At 32.1% G+C, this 20,225-nt stretch overlaps 1 protein-coding gene across 2 annotated transcripts in view; it reads right to left on the reverse strand.

Annotated features, from left to right (window-relative positions):
* Window positions 1-2,622: 2,622 nt before the first annotated feature.
* The window catches only part of mys (position-specific antigen beta subunit myospheroid), a 326,956-nt gene continuing 309,353 nt past the window's right edge, over window positions 2,623-20,225 (reverse strand). For both annotated transcript variants that reach the window (XM_090384150.1, XM_090384149.1), the window contains exons 20-21: window positions 15,427-15,593; window positions 2,623-4,977 (exon numbers count right to left, since the gene is read on the reverse strand). In XM_090384150.1, coding sequence (XP_090240276.1) covers window positions 4,912-4,977; window positions 15,427-15,593 — 233 coding nt within the window. In that variant the 3' untranslated portion in view covers window positions 2,623-4,911. The remainder of the gene's footprint in view (window positions 4,978-15,426; window positions 15,594-20,225) is intronic.

Genomic DNA, 20,225 nt, shown 5'->3' on the forward strand with positions numbered 1-20,225 from the left:
AATTTTCAGAATCTTCTCTTCATTCCCTTTTTTTTTTTTTTTTTTAAAGCTTTGTAAACTTGTTACTCTCTGCACAACGTGTTAGTTGCAATTTGTGCGTTCCATTAAAAAATGTTTATGCATGCTATTGAAATTTATAAAGAAAAGAGAAGATTATCTTGAAAACAAACGCCTCTTGAAGCATTTCTGAATAAGATGACTCCTTGTACAACAAACCGAGTGCCGAGCCAATAATGAGTGATCAACGAGTGTGCATTTAGTTGATGATGATGATGATGATGAAGAATAAACATTCTTCAAAATTTGTAAGTCATAAATAATTTCTTTATTATTATAAGTTGCTTGATTTTACAGGCTACATTTTAATTTCTTTGGATTAATCAATCATTGTTTAAACAAACTAATTAGCTAACTAATTTCATTGTTGAGAACATAACCCCTATTTTTAACATAGTCTATGGGATATAAATTCCCACTTTAAGAGCGTGCGCTAGGAACGAATTAACTCGTAAAGTCGGGAACTACCTGTAACAGCTTAGAGGTGATACCTTCTTTTTATTGGAAAATTTTTTCTTATAATGAATTAATCCTAATTTAAAAATTTAGTGTTTGATATTATATTTTACAGTACTTTAATATAAATGAATGGTTTGAGGCTATCCCCACATCTCCAAAAGGCTTACAGGAAACCAGGTGGTCCAGATTCAGTGTGCAATCCTCACCTTTGCATGGTGTAACTGTTAGTAAGCAGTCAGCTCTATGGCTTCTGAATGAATGAGGATGGAGTGCAAATATGGGACTAAGTTGACTAGATTGTATAATTTACAGACTGGAACTCTTTCACTCTATAGCAGGACAGAGCAACCAGGAGAGTCTGGGAGGGTTGATTTGTGCTATCATAATGACCTGTAAACCCCCTGGATATAAAAAAAATTGAAGGATATCTGAAATTTTAATTTAATTATGGATTGTCCAATAGATTTACTATTTGGACAAATACACAAAAGGGAGTTTAAGTAGTTGTAAAATTTGGTTTTAATTACTTCTGGAAAATACCCCCCCCCCCACAAACCATGGAAGACTGAGAATCAAGTATCAGAAAGGTTAATTTTTCCTAATAAAAAAAAATTCTTTTAATTTATTTTCACCTTGACTTCAAAAAAAATAATCCAAGAAACAGAATATTTCCTATTGAAAGAATTAAGTTAACAAAATTTTATTTAATGAATTTTACATACAAACTGATGTACACAAATTGACATCTAGAAAACATGGATGATGGTATATTACACAGGATATCAAAAAACTAAAATAATCTGACACTTAGATACCAGAGGCCTGAATATGTAAATTTTGAACAAATTTGATTAGAATTATGAATAGTTTTCTTCACTGATTTATTTATTGAAATATAAATGAAAATTGTAAAACACTTGTTATATAAAAGCTAAATGTATAATTTACCAAATTACTATCAGTAAATGTGGATAATTCATGAAAACTCCTTTATTGTTAAAAATAAGTTTATGAAAACCAATCACATTTATATCTTTAAAAAGATTCTTTCAGTAATTTAAAAAATATTTCATAAAATTATTTTAGATTACTGAAAGCAACCTTAAAAACACTATATTCAAGTATTATATCAGTATTACCTGGCCCACTTCTGTTTTATTTTCTGTTAGAAATTACAGCTATTGGCAGAGAATCAGGAAATCAATTTATATATAAAAAAAATATTCTTGAGATGACCAATTAAAACGGCAGATATATAAAACAAATAAATAAACAAATAAAATTATAATACAGAAAATTAAAAATAAAATATTCAAATAAATATAATAGAATAAAAACAGATAAAAACTGAAAAACAATAGCATTAAAAGCAATGAAACACTGATAGGTAAAAAACAGCTAAGTAGTTTTCAAAGCAGCTTGCTCCTTTATCAACTTTGAAAAGTGGTATGGCATACAATGTGATGTGAACATTTAATACGTGACTGAATATAATCTAAAAAGCTTTTTCTTTATTTATCTGTAATTTAGTTGGTCGTCCAAGAATTTTTATATGTTACTACCTGATACTCAAGGCCTTTTTGCTAGAAAAACAACTGTCCAAATAAGTTACAGCATTATCTTATATTACCATTGTTTATTTAAATACATTGAATATGAAATATTTTACATACAACTTCAAATATTAAAGGAAACCATCTAATAATTCTTTTAAAAAATAATAGAATACTGCACTGCCATCAAAAATGCCATCTTATATATAAAGTTGTTTAAACAGAGTTACATTATAAGTTACTATTTAACAACACTAAGCTATTAAATGAAAACTGATTAGCAAGCCAATTCAGTGACAAGGAAGTAAATTGTAAATTTAAAATATTGTTTTTAATGAATATTATTTGTGGCAAAATTATGCAAGGAAGCAAGCTTATACAATATAAATAAATAAACAAACTGTCTGTAATATGACTTCCAATGGACAGATATTTGTAAAATTTTATATTTAGCTCTTTTAGAAAGAGCTGTTATGCCATCCCAAATTTCATTAAGGTTGGACAACTAGCGATTATTTCTTTTATATAATATATATATGTATATATATATATAATTGAAGCATTGGATATTATGTTTGTTGATGTAAACTGATTGGAGGAATGAATAGTTAATATGGCAGATGAGCAAAAATGGAATGTCTCAGTTTGCACAAGTTTTTTTTTGAGGAACTTGTTTCTTTGTTTTCACCTTAATTCATAATTGGAAATTATTACTATTTGCTAATTATATTAGTCATAGCAGAATGTAAAATACATTATAGTTCATGCAGTGAATATTGGAGGTCTCATTTTGTTATTAAGATCCAGGGAGAAATAAGTAAAATACATCACAAAAGTGTTGACAGCATATACTATCTAAGGTATATGTTGCATTTTGATTTTTATTAAAACAGAAGGAAATAAATAAATTACAAAAAAGTTGGGTTAATATTATGTTGAGGTATATGCAGTGAAGGGAAAACAATTAGAAAACACTTTCATTAGTTAATTAGTAATTAACTGGCAAGTTAATTATTTATTTTTCACCTCTATTAAATCACAGAAAATAAATTAAATTTAAAAAATTCGAATACACCTAAAGCTTGTTTATGCGATTCAATGTTTCTAACTTATAGTTGCCATTTATGGTCTAAATGTTACTGCTAAGCAAACTAGAAATTCTTTTCAACCAGTTTGTATAATTTGCAACATTAATGTTGGCTGCATAACTCCGATTAATTATTCATGATACTTTTCTATTTGAATATTCAGGCAGTTATTTTATATACATGTGAAGCCGAAAAATCACTCAACAGGTCAAATTAAAGGGAGTAGGGAAAACCCCCAAAATGCTTCTGGCTACAGTTAGGCCTCTGTATCCAAGGCCAAACAATTTTACTTCTCAATGCATGCTACCCAGCACAGAGAAACCCTACGCTTTTGGCACTATACACATGTAGTTTAATATTTCAACAAGAGCATATACTTTGAAACAGTGAATATTGGAAATTGTTTTTATCATATTTGAAATTCACGTTTCTGTGAGTATTTTAAAATGAAATGCATTTATAAAATGCACACCTTTTAACTACATTTAACTGCACAACCACAATATAAAATAATGCTGCAATTTATCCAGCAGTGGGCAGGAAAGAAAGCAACTGGATAACAAAATATTGCTTGAATACTATATAATATACTATTGTCAAACGTGTCAATATTACAACAAAAAAAGTAAGCATAAACATCCACCAGTAATAATTTAAGTTTTTTTTTTTTCCCCCGGAAGTATTCCAAGTTAGTCAACATCAATACCAAAGTAACAGATATTTCGCTTCATACAGAATATTTTGGCCTACCAGGGAAATTTATCTACAAAAACATTCCCTGAGCAACAACAAAAACATTTCACTATGTAACTGGTAAGAAAAATGTCAATTTTTTTGTCACATAAGTAATTTTATTTTGACAACCAACTTAATTTATTGTTGGATGCAATATTCACTTACGGATAAATTTCTAGTTAATATACAGTTAATAATTACAAATAGTTTTAATCACAGAACTAAAAAAAAATAGAAATAAAAAAAATAATAAAATAAAAACATTAAGTAGTAATCTATCATAAACAAACATATCACAATATTCACAGTAACAGTCCACAGAACAGTTCAAAGCAAAAATTAAGTCTGGCAGTTAGTCATGGTAATGATATCCATATTTCATTTTTTCTTTTACAAAATACACAGAACAATAACTTACTGTATAAAAAAAGTAACATTTCCATCAATTTTATTTATTATTTTTAAAACAGTATTTCATTAAACTCTAGAGAGTATAATTTACAATATTCCCAGCTAAAGCAGTTGCATAAAAATATTTAAAATACAGGATAAAATCCCAGTCAAAATGTCTTTCTTATTTCTGTAGCAAATTTCTAGATCCTGTCATAAAATAGAATATGACTATACCATTAATAAAGATATTTGGATGGACTCTGAGCTACCTAACTAGGCACTTTGACAAGCTCCACTTAAAATATCTAAAAACATTGTAGCAAAATTTATAGACAGTACATTTCCCCGTCTCCAAGTTACAGATCTGCTTTATGCTCAGGAACAGAAACTTCACACCACGATAACAAATCATAATAAAAGCCTATCACTGTTTTTCTCGTATATAGTTTGATTTTCACATTTGGCAGCTTGAGAAGAAGTTGTGGAAGCTAAATAAAACTCACAGGATTTAGGAAGAGTTAAGGCATTTAAGAGATCAGATCCATTTTGCACATCTAAAGTCTATGGTATCCATATGATTTACAATTCAGAAAGTCATCACCAGGTCACAAAAGCAATATAAAGTCTTACTTTCCTCCATACATTGGATTTTTAAATGTAGAAGTTGCTTGCTTGTAGATTGGATTTTCTCCCTTATTTAAAGAGAAAAAAAAAAAAACATACAATTACTGATATTTAAAATTAAGTGTTATATTTCATTCACAATGTTAAGGTGATTTCTGCTCAGTTGGGGGTCAGTTAATTACAACAAATTAAAAGAAAAAAGATAGTAGTGTAAAAATCATCCCTGCCTCAGCAAAATTTTATAAGTTACCACTCCAAACAAAATTACGTATACTGCATTGTGGTTCTGCATCTCGCTTAAAGATGAGTACAGCAATACTTCACATAGTGCGGTTTATAATCTGTGACTGCGATTGCTAATGTGGTCATATAAGACCGACATTTTTCTAAAATTTTCTAGAATGATCTACACAAATTTGCACCACTTGCTTATTCTAGATCAGGATGTTTCCGAAGACACCGTAAAAATTAGACACAATCTTGGATTCAAATCTTTGGAAATGGCTAATGCTCGAGAGTGCATTGCACATTTTCTCAAGCTCTCGATAATGATACTCTCCTTAACTTAGACCAACAAAGGGCATATAAGAAAGCAGAAGAAAGTCCAGAGTGCAATGAAGGAGCTAATAAAGTGCAAGAAAAAGAATTTCCCTTACAAGAACTTAAATTTTTAGGGCAGAGGAAACTGCTTCAGACTTAATTATGAATCAGGACCCAGACGTAGAGTGTAGCATTAATGCCATTCAATGTTACAGAGAACTCCACAAAGAAAAGAAGAAAAACAAAATGGTGCAACTTAGATTAGACAGATTTTTCTTTAATCAGTAAAATTTTCTAGCTTTCATTTTTCCAAAAAAAAAAAAAAGTAATTGTTTTCCTTTTTCAAAATAAAAAGTCTATCATTTAATTTTGTTCTTAGTCTACCTCATCACTATTTGTATTTATTATTTTTCTAACTAATCGTGCATAATTATTTCTACTATAAAAAAATCCTTTGATACCCACGTATCATTATTTTCCCCATTGAAACTAATCCCTGTTTAGTGCTAATTCAGTTAGTGCAATAGTTTTTTTCCAATGCATTAACTGCACTGTGCTGTATATATAAAAAAGTAGTTTACTCTGATACAATCTTCAACTTTCTCCACTAATCTCTTGCTTAACTAATTAACAGAAATCAATTCTAGTTGGATGATAGTACTTTATCTGCAAGCTTTAGTTCAAGTTGGTTAATTGCCAGTGTATTTTTAATTTATTTTTACGAGGATCTAAATCATGAAAGGTATTAGAACCTACAGTACTTTACCTCTAGTATCATTTGTATGGATTGCACAATAAGTATCCAGTTTATGACTAGAGCTAAATAACACGCGCGCGCATATAACCTAGTATATGATGAAAAAGCTAGTTAGCAAATCCACTTACAACTTCTGGCAATTTAAAATTATGCATCAATATCTTCTATGCCAGGGGTGGCCAACTTAATGTGATGCAATCTACTTTTTTCCTTCAAAATGTGCCGCGATCTACCCTCTCAAAAATTTCACTGCACAAGGTTAAAAAAGTTAATCAACACATTGAAAAATGTTGTTTATAAATTTTAAAATTCAATATAATTCAGAATTCTTATTTTAAATTCATACGTGTCTTCATATCTGCCAAGCTTTCAAAATCGGGGATATACTGTGATAAGGCCAACAGTAAAGAATCTTCTGTATGCAAGTCCATAAGAACACAGCAGTTCTTCGTCTTTGTTTGTTTCAAATACGAAAAAGCCAATTCATACATAGTAGCCGAGTGGTCAGGAGCGGGAGTGCAGTAGCACCCGCTCTTTGAGTAGACCGGGGTTCAAGCCCCTGATTGCTGAATACGGTCGATCTGCCAACCCGCACTGGACCAGCGTGGCAGATTATGGTCCGTTTCCCTCAGCATGAATTGTTGAGGAGGCTTCCATCCTGCAGTGGGTTGATAATGGCTGCACTTTACTTTACTTTTATGTGGAACCAAAACAGGAATTTAAAAGTTCACTGCATTTTTTTTTACATTTGGGTACTTTTCTTGGCAAACATATTTCCAAAAGTCTTCTTCTGATGATCTGACTTTTAGGAAGATATCGTTTCACAATGAAATAATTTCATTTTCAAGTAATATTTTCTCCACGTGAAAAATCGCAGTGATTTTTTCTGCAATTTGTTTCGTATCTAAGTAGATATCAAATGGATAAGAAATATATTGAACAATGTCTTCAATTGTTTTAAAATCACTGATTCTGGTTTCAAAATTGCCCACAACATTCTCAATTTCAGAAACACATTTCTCACAATTAAATTCAAAAACAGGATATTTTTGCAAATGATCGAATTTTTTTTATTTGAGATCCTTAGCCATTGCCAAAAATTGATATTTATATGCAGAAATACTACTAATCATGTCGCCCACATTATTTTTTACTTGTAATTCCAAATTTAGATCACTTAATTTACTGGTAAAATCTTCCAAAAAAGCCAGATCACACAACTACTCTGTATCTTGTAGCTGCTGATAATCATCTCCCCTTTGATCAACAAATTTTTTAATTTCATTCAGAAAATTTCGAAATCTCTGTAGAAACTTACTCTGACTCAGCCACCTCACATCTTTGTGTAATATCAGATCTGGTTCTTTTTCATTGAGTTGCATTTTGAAAAGTCTCCTCTGAAGAGATTGTCCTCTGATGGAATTCACGATTTCAAAAGCTATGTCCATAACACTTTTAGTATTTAATCTTTTGCTGGCTAACACTTGTTGGTGGATGATACAGTGGTAACTCAAAAAATCTGGGAATTCATCATCCTTTTGGCACAATGCGATGAATCCGTTAAGATGCCCCGTCACTGCTTTAGCTCCATCTGTTGTTACTGATATGAGCTTAAATAGTGGTAATTTAATTTTTTTGATAAAATGTTTGAACGAGTTAAAGATATCAAGACCTCTGGTTCTTTCTTTTAACAAAACCATATCCAGCAGTTCTTCTCTAGTGGCAGAATCATCGAAAAACATACCAACAAAAAAGAGCAATTGAGCTGTATCACTGACGTCTGTAAATTCATCCAGTTGTAAAGAAAAGGACACACAATTAGCAATATCAGCACGCAATTGTTCGCTCACATTTTTACTCATTTTTTCGACGCGTTGCATCACAGTATTTCGAGATAATTGCAAATCTTGAAGGGCACTTTTAATTTCATTTTGGTTCTTAAAATTTTCAAACAGAGAATCTGTTATTTCTAAAAATGCATCTTTGATGAATTGACCATCAGAAAATGATTTGCATTTTTTTGCAAGAAGATGACTCACTTTAAATGATGCTACAGTTACTGCTTTATATTGTAAATTAGGTGTCATGAAGAAATTTCGTTGCGCGAATAATCTAGATTTAAGTTCTAATTTATTTTTTCTAAGGTTCGGCAGAAAATCTGATTGGTATTTACCATGGAGTGCGTTGAAGTGCCTTTCTAAATTTCCTTTTTTTGGGTATAGCCACGGAAGCATTGCAAATCAAACAGCAACGTTTTTGCTTTCACCATTACAAAAAACAAAAAAAAAAAAAACGTATTCTAGTTCCTACTCTTGATGAAAATGATATGTTTTACTCTTTTTTTGTAGTATTCATTTTAAATCAAAAAATATTAAATTGACACAAGTACTGTCCAGTTATTAAATCAGCAAAAATAATGCTTACCGATTAAAACACCAAGTTACACTAACCTAAAAAATATTCTGTATGAACAGCTAACGTAGGATAATTGATGAAGAGGATTCCTGAATGAGGAAGTTGTTTCCAAAATAACCGGACAAGCACACCACCATTCATTGCTCTGTTTGGTTAAGTTGTTATAAGAATCAGTTTTCAATGCCTTTGTGATATTTCTCTAAAGCTATTTCTGGAGGTCATGACCATAAAACAATTTGCACTTTTTTGTTAGTGCAATATAATTATAAACGGGTAGTAAACTCAATCTTATTTCATTTGCAATAATACCAACAGCTGGAATTTTGTGGTATTTTATGTTATTATGATGAAATGTGTTTCTCCTTCAATGAAATATTCAATCATGCAAAAAAAAAAAAAAATAAATAAATAAAATAAATAAATTTTCAAAATCTGCTCTTCATTCTTATTTTTGAAGCTTCATTAAAAAAATAAATAAATAACACGCAGGTAGAGAAATCCTCTGCATAATATAAAATTTTGATAGTAAACCTGACCGAGCAAATCGACGGACGACTGTATATTTAAAATTCATCGTGACTGACCAAAATTAAAGCCGCAATTGACTCGTTGGCCACACCTATTCTATGCTATCAAATACACACAGTTGCATAAATTTTGAGAACTGCTTTCAGATGGAGAAAGATAAAAGATCTGATGATAAACCTGACTGTGAACTTTAAGACAACAAGGGTCTAAAGTTTGAAAAGTGCTAGCAGCAAGCTGATTACAGATTAACTTGAAATGTGTTAACATATTGAATTAATTTGTAATTAACTTTCCACTAGTACTTTTTTTAAGGGATGTTATAAGAAATATCTAATGTTTTAAAGCAAGCATGGGCAACCTTTTTTGTTCAGTGGGCCACACAAGACTAAGCCCATCCTGATTCGGGCCACACTACTAAAAGAATGGCAAATTTACCTAATAGTCGTAACTTGTAACATAAAATAATAAAATCAAAACTATTTTATTATAAATAAATCATAAAAATAGTTTTGATTTTATTATTAATTTGATTTTATTATTTGATTTTATTATTATGAATTAAGAAATATTAAGAAATTATATAGTCTAAGCAATAATATATTCATATATCTAATCGCTATTCATCAAATTCCAATTATGATAATAGTATAATAATAGAAACAAAGTTTATTAGAAAAAAAATATGGCCAATTTACTTACAGTTAGTGAGATACTTGCACTTGAGAATCTTTTACCAAATTTTCAAGATTAGCAGGAACAGAAGTTGTTGCTACCCTTAGGTTGCTTTCTAAATGAGTATTTGTCAACCTTGATCTTGTTTTAGACTTGGTGAATTTCATAATCTATGTTAATGGCTACTAACTCTTCAGCATATAAAATAACTCAGAATTATCGTGATTGGCTAAATTGGAAAGTGTCATCATCTCTAAGTTGTCCTTCCCAAAGCTGAAGTTTGGTTTGAACAGCTTTTATATGAACATAAAGTTCATGAACTAACTGATTTTGTACTTGTATTTTCTGATTTAGCTCATTTAAATGAGATGTGATATCAACAAGAAATGCAAGATCACACGTCCATTCAATATTTTTTAGTTCTGGAACAGATTTTCTTTTTATTGCCATAAAGATAGACTTCGCCAAGACTATAAAAGTGCTGAAGCATTTTTCCTTTGCTTAATCAACGAACTTCACACTAATAGACCAATATTCCGTATTCTTTCTCAAGTTCTTTTTTTAGAAGCCAGCATTGCTAAGCTTTTCTCTATATCTGCAGAAATTTCCTCAATGTGTTTTGTAACCGTTCTTCAGGACAAGCTAATGGTATCAAACTCTTCATTCTTCTCTGGATACAAAATATTAACAACAGAGGTTAAGCATTCCTTGACAAATTCACCATCAGAGTAACTTTTTGAGTGCTTGGCAATTTTCTCTGATACAATATAACTTGCAAGCAAAACGTCAGAAAATTGCTGCTTTTTCAAAAACAATGTAGTCAGGCTCTTAGTCTGTTTCATCAATTTTTCTAGTTTCATCTTTCTAATTTCTCCTTTAAGTTTATGATATTCACTGTGTTTTGTATTGTAATAGTGCTTAATATGCTTAATATTGTATTCCTTGAAGACAGAAACAGTTTCAGAACAGATTAAGCACACTGGTTTGTTTTTTGATTCAATAAAAAAATAATCATTGTCCACTATTTTTGAAATAGTCTCATAGGATAGCTTTCTTTTGTTTGACAAAAACATTGTAAGGGTTCATCAAAAATCAATGATCAAACTTTTGAAGTAAATGCACAAACACAGTAAGAACTATGTACCACAAACGAAAATATTATGACTGCAGGAGTCAACAGGACTGCAGTTGCCAGTCTAAATATGTAGCTAATTAACCGAGTTGCCGATTAGTTCAAGTTTGCAAGAAAACATGAAATGTCACAAATTACCATCCGCGAAAGTGAAATACATCCCTGTAATGCTAGTTAGTTACTCAAAAATAGTTCATAGCAAAGACTTTTGTGTTCCGCAAAAATTTTAGGTTAAAAAAAAAAAAAAGGCAAAAATATGAACAAAGTAAGATTTTTCTGCCCCAACTGAATGAGTTGTCAGGAGAAAAGTAGAAAACGTGTCAGCTGTTTAATGGAAATAAAGACTTATACATGTTAAAATTGGGACAAGTAGAATGGAGTCAATTTTGCCTAAATAGCTAACTTAATTTTATTTCATTTTAGGCATATATATGAATTAATATTATTATATTATTTATTTAACCAAACACTTATACTTCTACAAAATTATAAAATTAGCTTTCATAGTAGAATTTACACTTGACAGTATATTAAATGTATTGTCTGTATTGGCTGCAGGCCCAAGGTGCCCATATGTGTTTTAAAGGATACACACATAACAACAGTTTTAGTGGTGAATGTAGATTAAATTATTAAAGTTGCTGCATTTAAATTATTAAAGGCAAGCATACTGACCATGGAATACATGCAATTTAACGACATGATGTATTGATGCTTCATGGCTTCAGGTGTTTAATCTGAACAATAACAGTAACTGTGGTTCTACACAGAACTGTAGAAGAGTACTAGCCAGCAGACACTTAAGAGATTTTAGGTCTAACTTCAAATACCGACTGCTTTTAATGGTAGTTGTGGGAATTTAATGATACGAGTATAAAAATCTGTTTTTTGTTATTAAAAAGTAGGAGAGCTGTTTGGAAAGGTGAGTTGGAGAGGGAGGTACATTGTGGTTTCACTTCTAAATCATGTGTGATATTATTTCAATTCATTACACACCAAAAGAAATGAAAGCAGAATGAACAAAATAGCATTTCATCATTCAAAGTTTACCATGGTGGTTACAAAAATATCTTGGCTTAACTGGAAATAAGTATCACATGTCAGTGGCTATACTTAGTGCCACAATAAATATTAATATTTAAAAACTTTAGGAAGGAAAAAAAAAATCGCCAGATAAAATAAACAACTTAACTAAGTAAAAGTACCATCACAGACAAAGTATGAGAGAGGCTCATAGCCAGGTAACAGAATTTTGAGATATCTCAACCAGATACAGGATGCAAAACTGGTTACTTAATAAAAACATAATATGAAGAGGTTTTCACTGAAATACAAGGTCATGTTATGCCCTACAAGCTAAAAATTTCCAGTTGAAATTCATTTAACATGGACATTAGCAACATTATTATCTTGGGAAGTGATGGAGAACGGCAAGGTTTTTATATGGGAGGAAAGCATAATATATTCTCCAAGAATTGAAGGTTCTTCTGGAATGCTGGTCAAACAAATGATTGACGCAGTCCTGATCTATGTTGTACACGTGTTAGATACTGCAATGCTGTTCTTTTGTATACTGACACTGTCACATAGTGTTATGTCACTCAGCCATGGTGGAAGAGAACTGTTCTCTGATAGAGTGGCTGTAGAATTAGGATGAGCTGGCATGCCTTTGTATTGCCATTGTTGGCTGTACATGTGGTTTGTGTATTCAAAAGTATCCTACTTCTAAAGATGTTGACCCAGGTGAAGTCTTATGTTGTTGTATTTCCTTGTTTCTATTAAAACTGTTGGGGACTGTCTGAATAAGAAAACCTTTGAACCAGCTGCATTGACGACATAACCCTGAACAATGGATCTTAGAATTTCCAAGGTTAATATAATGACCAAGGTCTACACTTTAGTGATCTGGATACTGTATCTGATGATCCTATGTCATTCTTATCCTCTCAAGGCATCTTGAAGGTCTATACAAAATGTTGGCATGGTATTTGACTTCTGTACTGTTCAATGAGTTTTTGGCAGTTTTTATAGACTATAGCTTTTAAGCTGGAATGGTTTTATGTTTTACTTCTTTGCTACTTGTGATGTTTTAAAGTTAGGACTCGGGACAAGGGAATAAAAATCCTTGGGAAATCAGTGAAATGAAGGTTGTTCTGGAAGGTTCTCAAACTGTAGACTAATTTTCCAAATAGTCCTTGAATTTAATTCTTCTGCATACTTGCTACTCTGAGAACAGCAAATGCAATGATCTAGAAATTGAGAGGGTGCATTCAGACCATAATCAAACAATAGCAATACCTAAGGCTAATCAACCCATTTTAATTCTATATTTACAGCCACTCAACCAGACAATAGATTTCTCACATCTTATAAAACATAATTTTTCAGAGTTAATCTAGTTCATGATGTTAAATCTCTCTAGCTAAAGCTAAGTAACTTTCTGCCAACAACTTAGCCTAAAACTACACAAGAAACTACCAAACTAATCTGTATCCTATAGCAAATTCCCTATCTGCAAAACAGCACTAAGCCATCCAAATCCAGAATGCTGGTCAAGCAAGAAATTGCTTGTGCCAAGAAACTCAACCCCAACAGAATGTATATGGGAGGAAAGCACATGTAGTGTGCTTTCCTCCTATATACAAGTATATTGTATATAAAAACTGTTCATCCATTTCCCAAGACAATGACTCTGCTACTATCCAAGGTGAATGACCTGCAAACAAAAACTTCTACCCTGCAGAGCACAATACAAGTAACCCAGCCTCCTACATAACTCTGTCCACATTGGAGTGTCCCTCTACACATACTCAAAGAGTATGCTTACAACTGAGTTTGTTCTGTTTTCAATAACAAAATCACAGTAGGAGGAAGTGCTGTACATGATCCATTTTAACTAAATTTTTGGAAATATAATTAGTATATAATTTTGTGTTTAATTTTCAACACTCAGACTCCTCTGTATACTATTATAAACAGCAATGAATTCATTGCTGCAGAACAGAACTTGTACTGCAGCAATTACAGAATTTTAAAAGCAACAGACATTAACTGGAATAACCTAAACTGAATTCAACAATTCAGTAGTCCAATAAAAAATAAAATACTACAGATGGTTAGTAGTTCTAAACCAACTATTTACCTGACTTAAAATTATGTAAAATCTAATTCTTAGATACTTGAGCCTGTAGATCCTCATCTGCACCAAAGAGAGGTATGGTTATCCTTTTTTTACTGGATATTAAACTGTTCAGTGAGCAGTTATCATTTCACTTAAAGCCATTCTTTATGTATAAATATAATGCAAATGCATCAGGAATACCCATGAGGGTATTCCTGATGCATTTGCACCTAAAACGCTTTAGGCCCATGCCGTAAACGCTTTAGAGCCATTCTTTATTTAAATTAATACAAATTCTAATTAAATCCTTTGAGTGATAATCCTTTAATTTCATCAACAGCATGAGGTAAATGGTATCTGCATACTACTTGTGATGAACTGACCCCCTTTACTCAAGTGTTCAGAAAGCAGAATAACTGGTAAAGAATATTATAAGGACTACAATAATAACATATATTCATACTAGTAATTTTTTTTTTAAAGAAAATTTTTCATAATACAATTTATAATGGTCATAATATAATGGTTCAATGGGAATCACTCACTCACAAAATCCAATTACTTCCACCTTTTGGTGCTTTTGTGGTTGCAAACAGATATTGTTTATGGAAATTTTTTTGGTGAAATCAGTATACATGGTTTTTATATAATTCAAGTATCTCTATTTGGGCCAAGCCTGGAGTGCAGTCTAATTCTCAAACTGAAGTATTTAATTGTAATATCTGTTGTATCTTCAAGAGAGTCCAGAACATGAGGAGGAAAATGGGAGGGTAAAAAGAGTTCAAATTTTGGCACTGTTACCAGCATGTGGTGTCATGTAGGTGCAGTTAAAGGACACAGAATAAAAATCAAAATAGCAGTAAGCAATACAGAGAGAGAGAGAGAGAGAGAGAGAGAGAGAGAGAGAGAGAGAGAGAGAGAGAGAGAGAGAGACCATTAACACCATGTGCATTGCAAATCACACAGTTATTTAAACTATTTTGCCAAGCGATTGTGCACATTTCAGAATAAAATATAAAGAGCTACTATACATTAATAGCTCAAAACTGCAAGATCTACTTGGTGCAGAGTTTCATATTTCAGATTAAAATAACTTAGTTTAGTATATAGAGTGCTTTCTTTCAAGTGAAAGACTGTTGTATATTTATTATGCAGCAAAAATTTTTGAACTTCACTTGTAACTAAATAATGATTTCATATTAAAATAACTGCATCATTAATCAAGGGACTGCTTGATTTTGAAAAATTGAGTACAATAAACTTATTCTGCTTTTAAGAAATTCTTACAATAAATAAAGAATGGCACTAAATATAATGCTTTAAATAGTCCAAAAATTCATTACAGCACTTACCGTATCCCACCTAGCCATTTGTCTTTCCTTTTCAAACTTTGCTAGTTCCCTTCTGTCATGAATGGTTGTTAGCAATTTCCAAATGAGTAATAAAGCAATGCCAACAGCTATAATGCCACCTATTACTCCAAGAACAATGGCCAATATATCTACTGGTTTAGGGCAATCTAGAACATAGATGAATCAGGTAACCAATCGGAACACTTCGGCACTTGCATCAAGAATAATTTTTTTATTATTATTCAAAATTTTCATCAAAAACGGTGTTATAGGTATTTCTCTAAAGAAAATGTTTATAAAACTTTGGGATGGTTTATGTAAATTAAGTTTAATGTTTCTTAAAACAATGAACAGCTTATCCTCTATATATGTAATTCAGAGGTAAAGTCAATTGATTTGTATAAAAAAAAAAAAAAAAAAAAGAAAGTTTGCGACATAAATGTAATCGATTTTTATTTAGGTATACCCAAGGCAAAAAAAAAAAAAAAAAAAAAAAACACGCGCACCCAAAAGGATAGAAATTTAGTTAACAGAGTGGCTAAAAGAAGGGAGACTCAATTTATTTTCTAGAAAATATTTTATTTATAAAAAGTTTTTTTAATAAAGGAGAAAGCAACAATGGATGCCATCTATCCAAAATATAATGTCTTATAATGGGGGATTTTAACTTTCCAGATATTTACTGCACCGAGCGATATGTTATATCTTCAAGATTCTAACTTCTTTAAATATGAAAATTGATAATTAATGCTTCCTACTACACTAAAAAAAAAGTAGCATATGTAAGAGAGAGATACTTTAAGACTATTTACTGTTAATGTTGGGAGGGATTGATAACAAAAGCTCAATTTAAAATAATTTTTCAATGACATTGTTTTGTATTCTTGTTTAAGAAAAACTTCACTTCTTCCTTTTGTAAATTTCCCCTTTGTGATTGACAGTTGCAGTGGTCATGACAGTATGTGTTGCCAATTAGGAAATTTGTTTTACAGCTGTGCTAACATACCAATTGTACTGCCATCTATTTATATTTATACAAACCATCTGATATTCATATTCAATTGTAAAGCATGCAACAGTTGTTTTTCTTCATTTTAGAAGTCACATAGTATCTCATATGCTATGTTAAAAGTGAAGTGTACAGACATGGTGTTTATGTCTTGTAAAAGCCATTCTGATGAAAAAAACTGAGAAATTGTTAGAATGCCCAATTTAGAATTTGAATGAACTGAAGGCACTTTTCAGTGCTACTAAAAAAATAAAAATAAAATAAAATAAATAAAGGAGTACTAGTTTGAAGGACAGACAGAAACAAATTCCATTTAACAGGAAGAGATTTCTGCTGCAGATATTTCGGGTGTTGCATCTCTGGCCACCAGCAAAATAAAAACCAAGAAAAAAGGAATTCAACTTTTACTTTAGATAATAGATTCTACATTAGAAAATATTTTTTACTTTAGATTCCCTACCCTTTAGGGGATCTAAAGTAAAAAATATTTCCAGTTATCTGAATTAAATGTTCCATGAATAATTTGTTCAGGAAGGAACACTGCATTAGATAAAACTACTGTTGGTTTCAAGGGTTGAATTTCATTCAAATGTTACCTTCCTCAAAAGTCAATGAAGTGAACCTTCATGTTATTTATTTTGGCTGACTCAGAAACAGGCTATGGTCAGGTATTATGCCATAATTTAGAAGCCTATTACTGACAGCTTGACAACACTAGGCCTGGCTTTCATCACAAGAATCACGATTTATTTCATCCATAAACTGCTTCACAGTATTGAGAATAGTGGATTTAATTTTTTATTCACTGTCTGATTTTTACTATAGAATCCAACTAGCAGAAAAATCATGAACTAAACATACACCTAAGAGGCATTGGTATGAGAAATGTGAAAGGACTACCATCAGAGAGGAAGACCACAATTGTATGCAAATATGGTAATTCACCGGTATAATTATAAATGCAAAATTAAAATATGCCTAAATTGTAGACACTGTATAATTAAAACTTTATAAATAAAATGAAAGATATTTACAACCATAACATTAAAATCTAAGTTAAAATATATATATGCTTTCAACAATAAATACTGCTTTCTTCAGCAGATAACTTCATGTCTCAAAAGTGTTTAAATAGTGCTGCTATGTTATCGCTGCAAAATCATGTGATTGGCCATGTACATTGTGTCTTATGTAAAGCCCTCTATCATATTCATTCAAAGAATTATACTTGTTTGTTCTCCCCCTTAAATAAATTTAAGGAGGAACTGTACAGGCATTTGGAGGGAATGGTGTGATTTTTTTGGCTGATGCTGCATAAGCTCATACGCTCGCTTTCTTGCATCACATGCCACTACTACTACTACCACCACCTTCGATCTCACCCCTATCTTTCCATCAGACACTGTCATGTTGAAACAAAAACAATTCAAAGATTGGTGAATGCAAGTACTACTGTCTTTATTCATTAATTTTCTCTCACATCTAATATACGAGGAGTAGTACAAAAGTAATACCTCCCATTTTTTTCCCTCAGAAAATTTAATTCCTAGAACTATGCCTTTTACATCAATCAATTCTCAATCATTAATAAACACACATTTTTCCACAAATTCACCATCATTTTCTATGCACTTCTGCCATCTCTGAGTCAGATGTATTCCAATCCTGTAAAAGACCTTACTCCTGCTCCGGAGAGCTTCATGAACACTGTACTTAAGTTGGTAGGCATCCACAAAATGGGTTCCACGGAGTGCATCCTTTAGCGGGCTGAAGAGGTGATAATGCATCCCAGTAGAACAGATACTGCACTCCAGTTTTGCAATGGCCTGCATTGTGTGCAGACTGCTGTGGGGTTATGCGATGCCACGGAGAAGAAACTCATTAAGGTTTTTGTCCAGTCAAACTCTATGGATGCAGGATTTCAACCTTTTCACATATCGATCTGATCTGATTATGGTGCCATGACTTTATCAACAGAAGGCTGTCTTTTGAACTTCTTCTTGTGCAGTGAACTTTGGTGGTGTCACCCCATTGACTATCCCTTCGTTTCAGGATCATAAGGGTGGACCCAGGTTTCGTCACCTGTGACTATGTGTGAAAGAAAACCCTCTCCTTCACTCTTGTAGCACTGAAGAAGTTCTATACAGATGACTTTTTGGCCTTCTTTGTGCTCACATGTCAGCATTTTCGGGACCCAACCGGGCACAAACCTTGTTGTAGCCTAGTTCCTTTATGATGGTTATCAGAGCAGGTTTCCCTATACCTACTGCATCATACAATTCGTGTGTTGTGATTGCGGCAGTCCTCTTTGATCAATGTGTTGATCTGGCTCCTGTCTGTTGTCACTGACATTACTGGACCCACTCTTAAAGTGTCTTACACAACGTCTAAACTGTACTCACATCTAAGTATTGTCATCACAAACGTTTTTGAGATGCATATGGATTTCACAATAGGTGTCACTTCTTCCTTGGTAAGAAATTCAATCACCACTCTTTGCTTGATGTGTATATCTGTAAAATCCACCATTTTAAACTATCCAGGTACTGCACTCACAAGACTGATCACAGTGCCACTCAGTATGGTGAAACTAGAGACCTCTAGTGACCACTCAGTGACATGCAAAATGATCTACGGCACCACAAGCCACATTTGAAAGCAAAAAATTAGGAGGCATTATTTTTGTACAGGTCCTTGTAGATAGCCTCTAACCAATGTTGATATTGTTGATTTTTTTTTGTATTCGACATTTGCTTCTAGGGAATTTATGTGGTGCCCTTGTTGGCATACATGATCAGAAATAGTAGAAATGAAGTCTACATTACAAACAGCATCTACATGGTGTTATGTTACCCAGTCAATCTTTGAGATATCTTTTGGCCTTACCAACGTAGCATGCATTGCATTCAGAACACGTGATTTTGTTAAGCACCCAAATTCTGCACATTTCAGGTGTGGGGGATTTAATTTCCTGTCAGGTATCTATCCATTGGATATTATATTGTTTAAGTATCTTGATAATTTTCTGAGACACTGAGTGGAATGGGATGTATGCGAGACTTGAGTTTGCAGGGTGTTCTTTATGCCCATAGGTGTTAGCCAGTGACTGGCCACAATATCATATGTATATCTAAACTCATCCTGAGAAGCCACATGCTTGCAGACTTGTGTGAACCTTATTAATTTCTTGCCTATCCTTTCTCCTAGTACAATGTGACTAAGCTCTGTTCATTAATTTTTCTACATACAGTAATATAACATAGTATGATTATATCTATGTATCATGATTTATAAAAATGATAGGGTTCAGTGACTATTTCTAAGGTGAATTTTATAAAGGAGGAGAGTTGGTTTAAATAGTTTAAGATATTATCTTTCTGTTCTTTGGGAATTATGGCAAATACATTGTGAATATAGCGTATTTGAACATCTCCATGTTCAAATACGGTATGGGGCCCTCGCTACTTTGAACCTTCATTCTTTTCCAAAACTAAATTAGCTAGGTGAGTGCTAGCCAATGAACTCATGGCCAACCCACACACTTGTTTATAAATGGTATTATTGAAAACAAAGGTAGCATTAAGACAAATTTTAAACACTGCTTTTGTTTTCATAAGTTCTTTCAATACCTGGAAGGAAATTACAAATAATCCTCTTCCCCAATTAATCCCACACACACACAAACCAGAAGTGGGGTACGTTACAAAATCACATGTTCTGAATGCAATGCAAGCTACAGCAGTATTAGGCCAAAAACTGTCTCAGATTTTGACTGGGTAACCACGTAGAT

This window comes from Mastigoproctus giganteus, chromosome 10, assembly GCF_048544385.1.
Source record: "Mastigoproctus giganteus isolate SK-2022 chromosome 10, ASM4854438v1, whole genome shotgun sequence".
NCBI lineage: Eukaryota > Metazoa > Arthropoda > Arachnida > Uropygi > Thelyphonidae > Mastigoproctus > Mastigoproctus giganteus.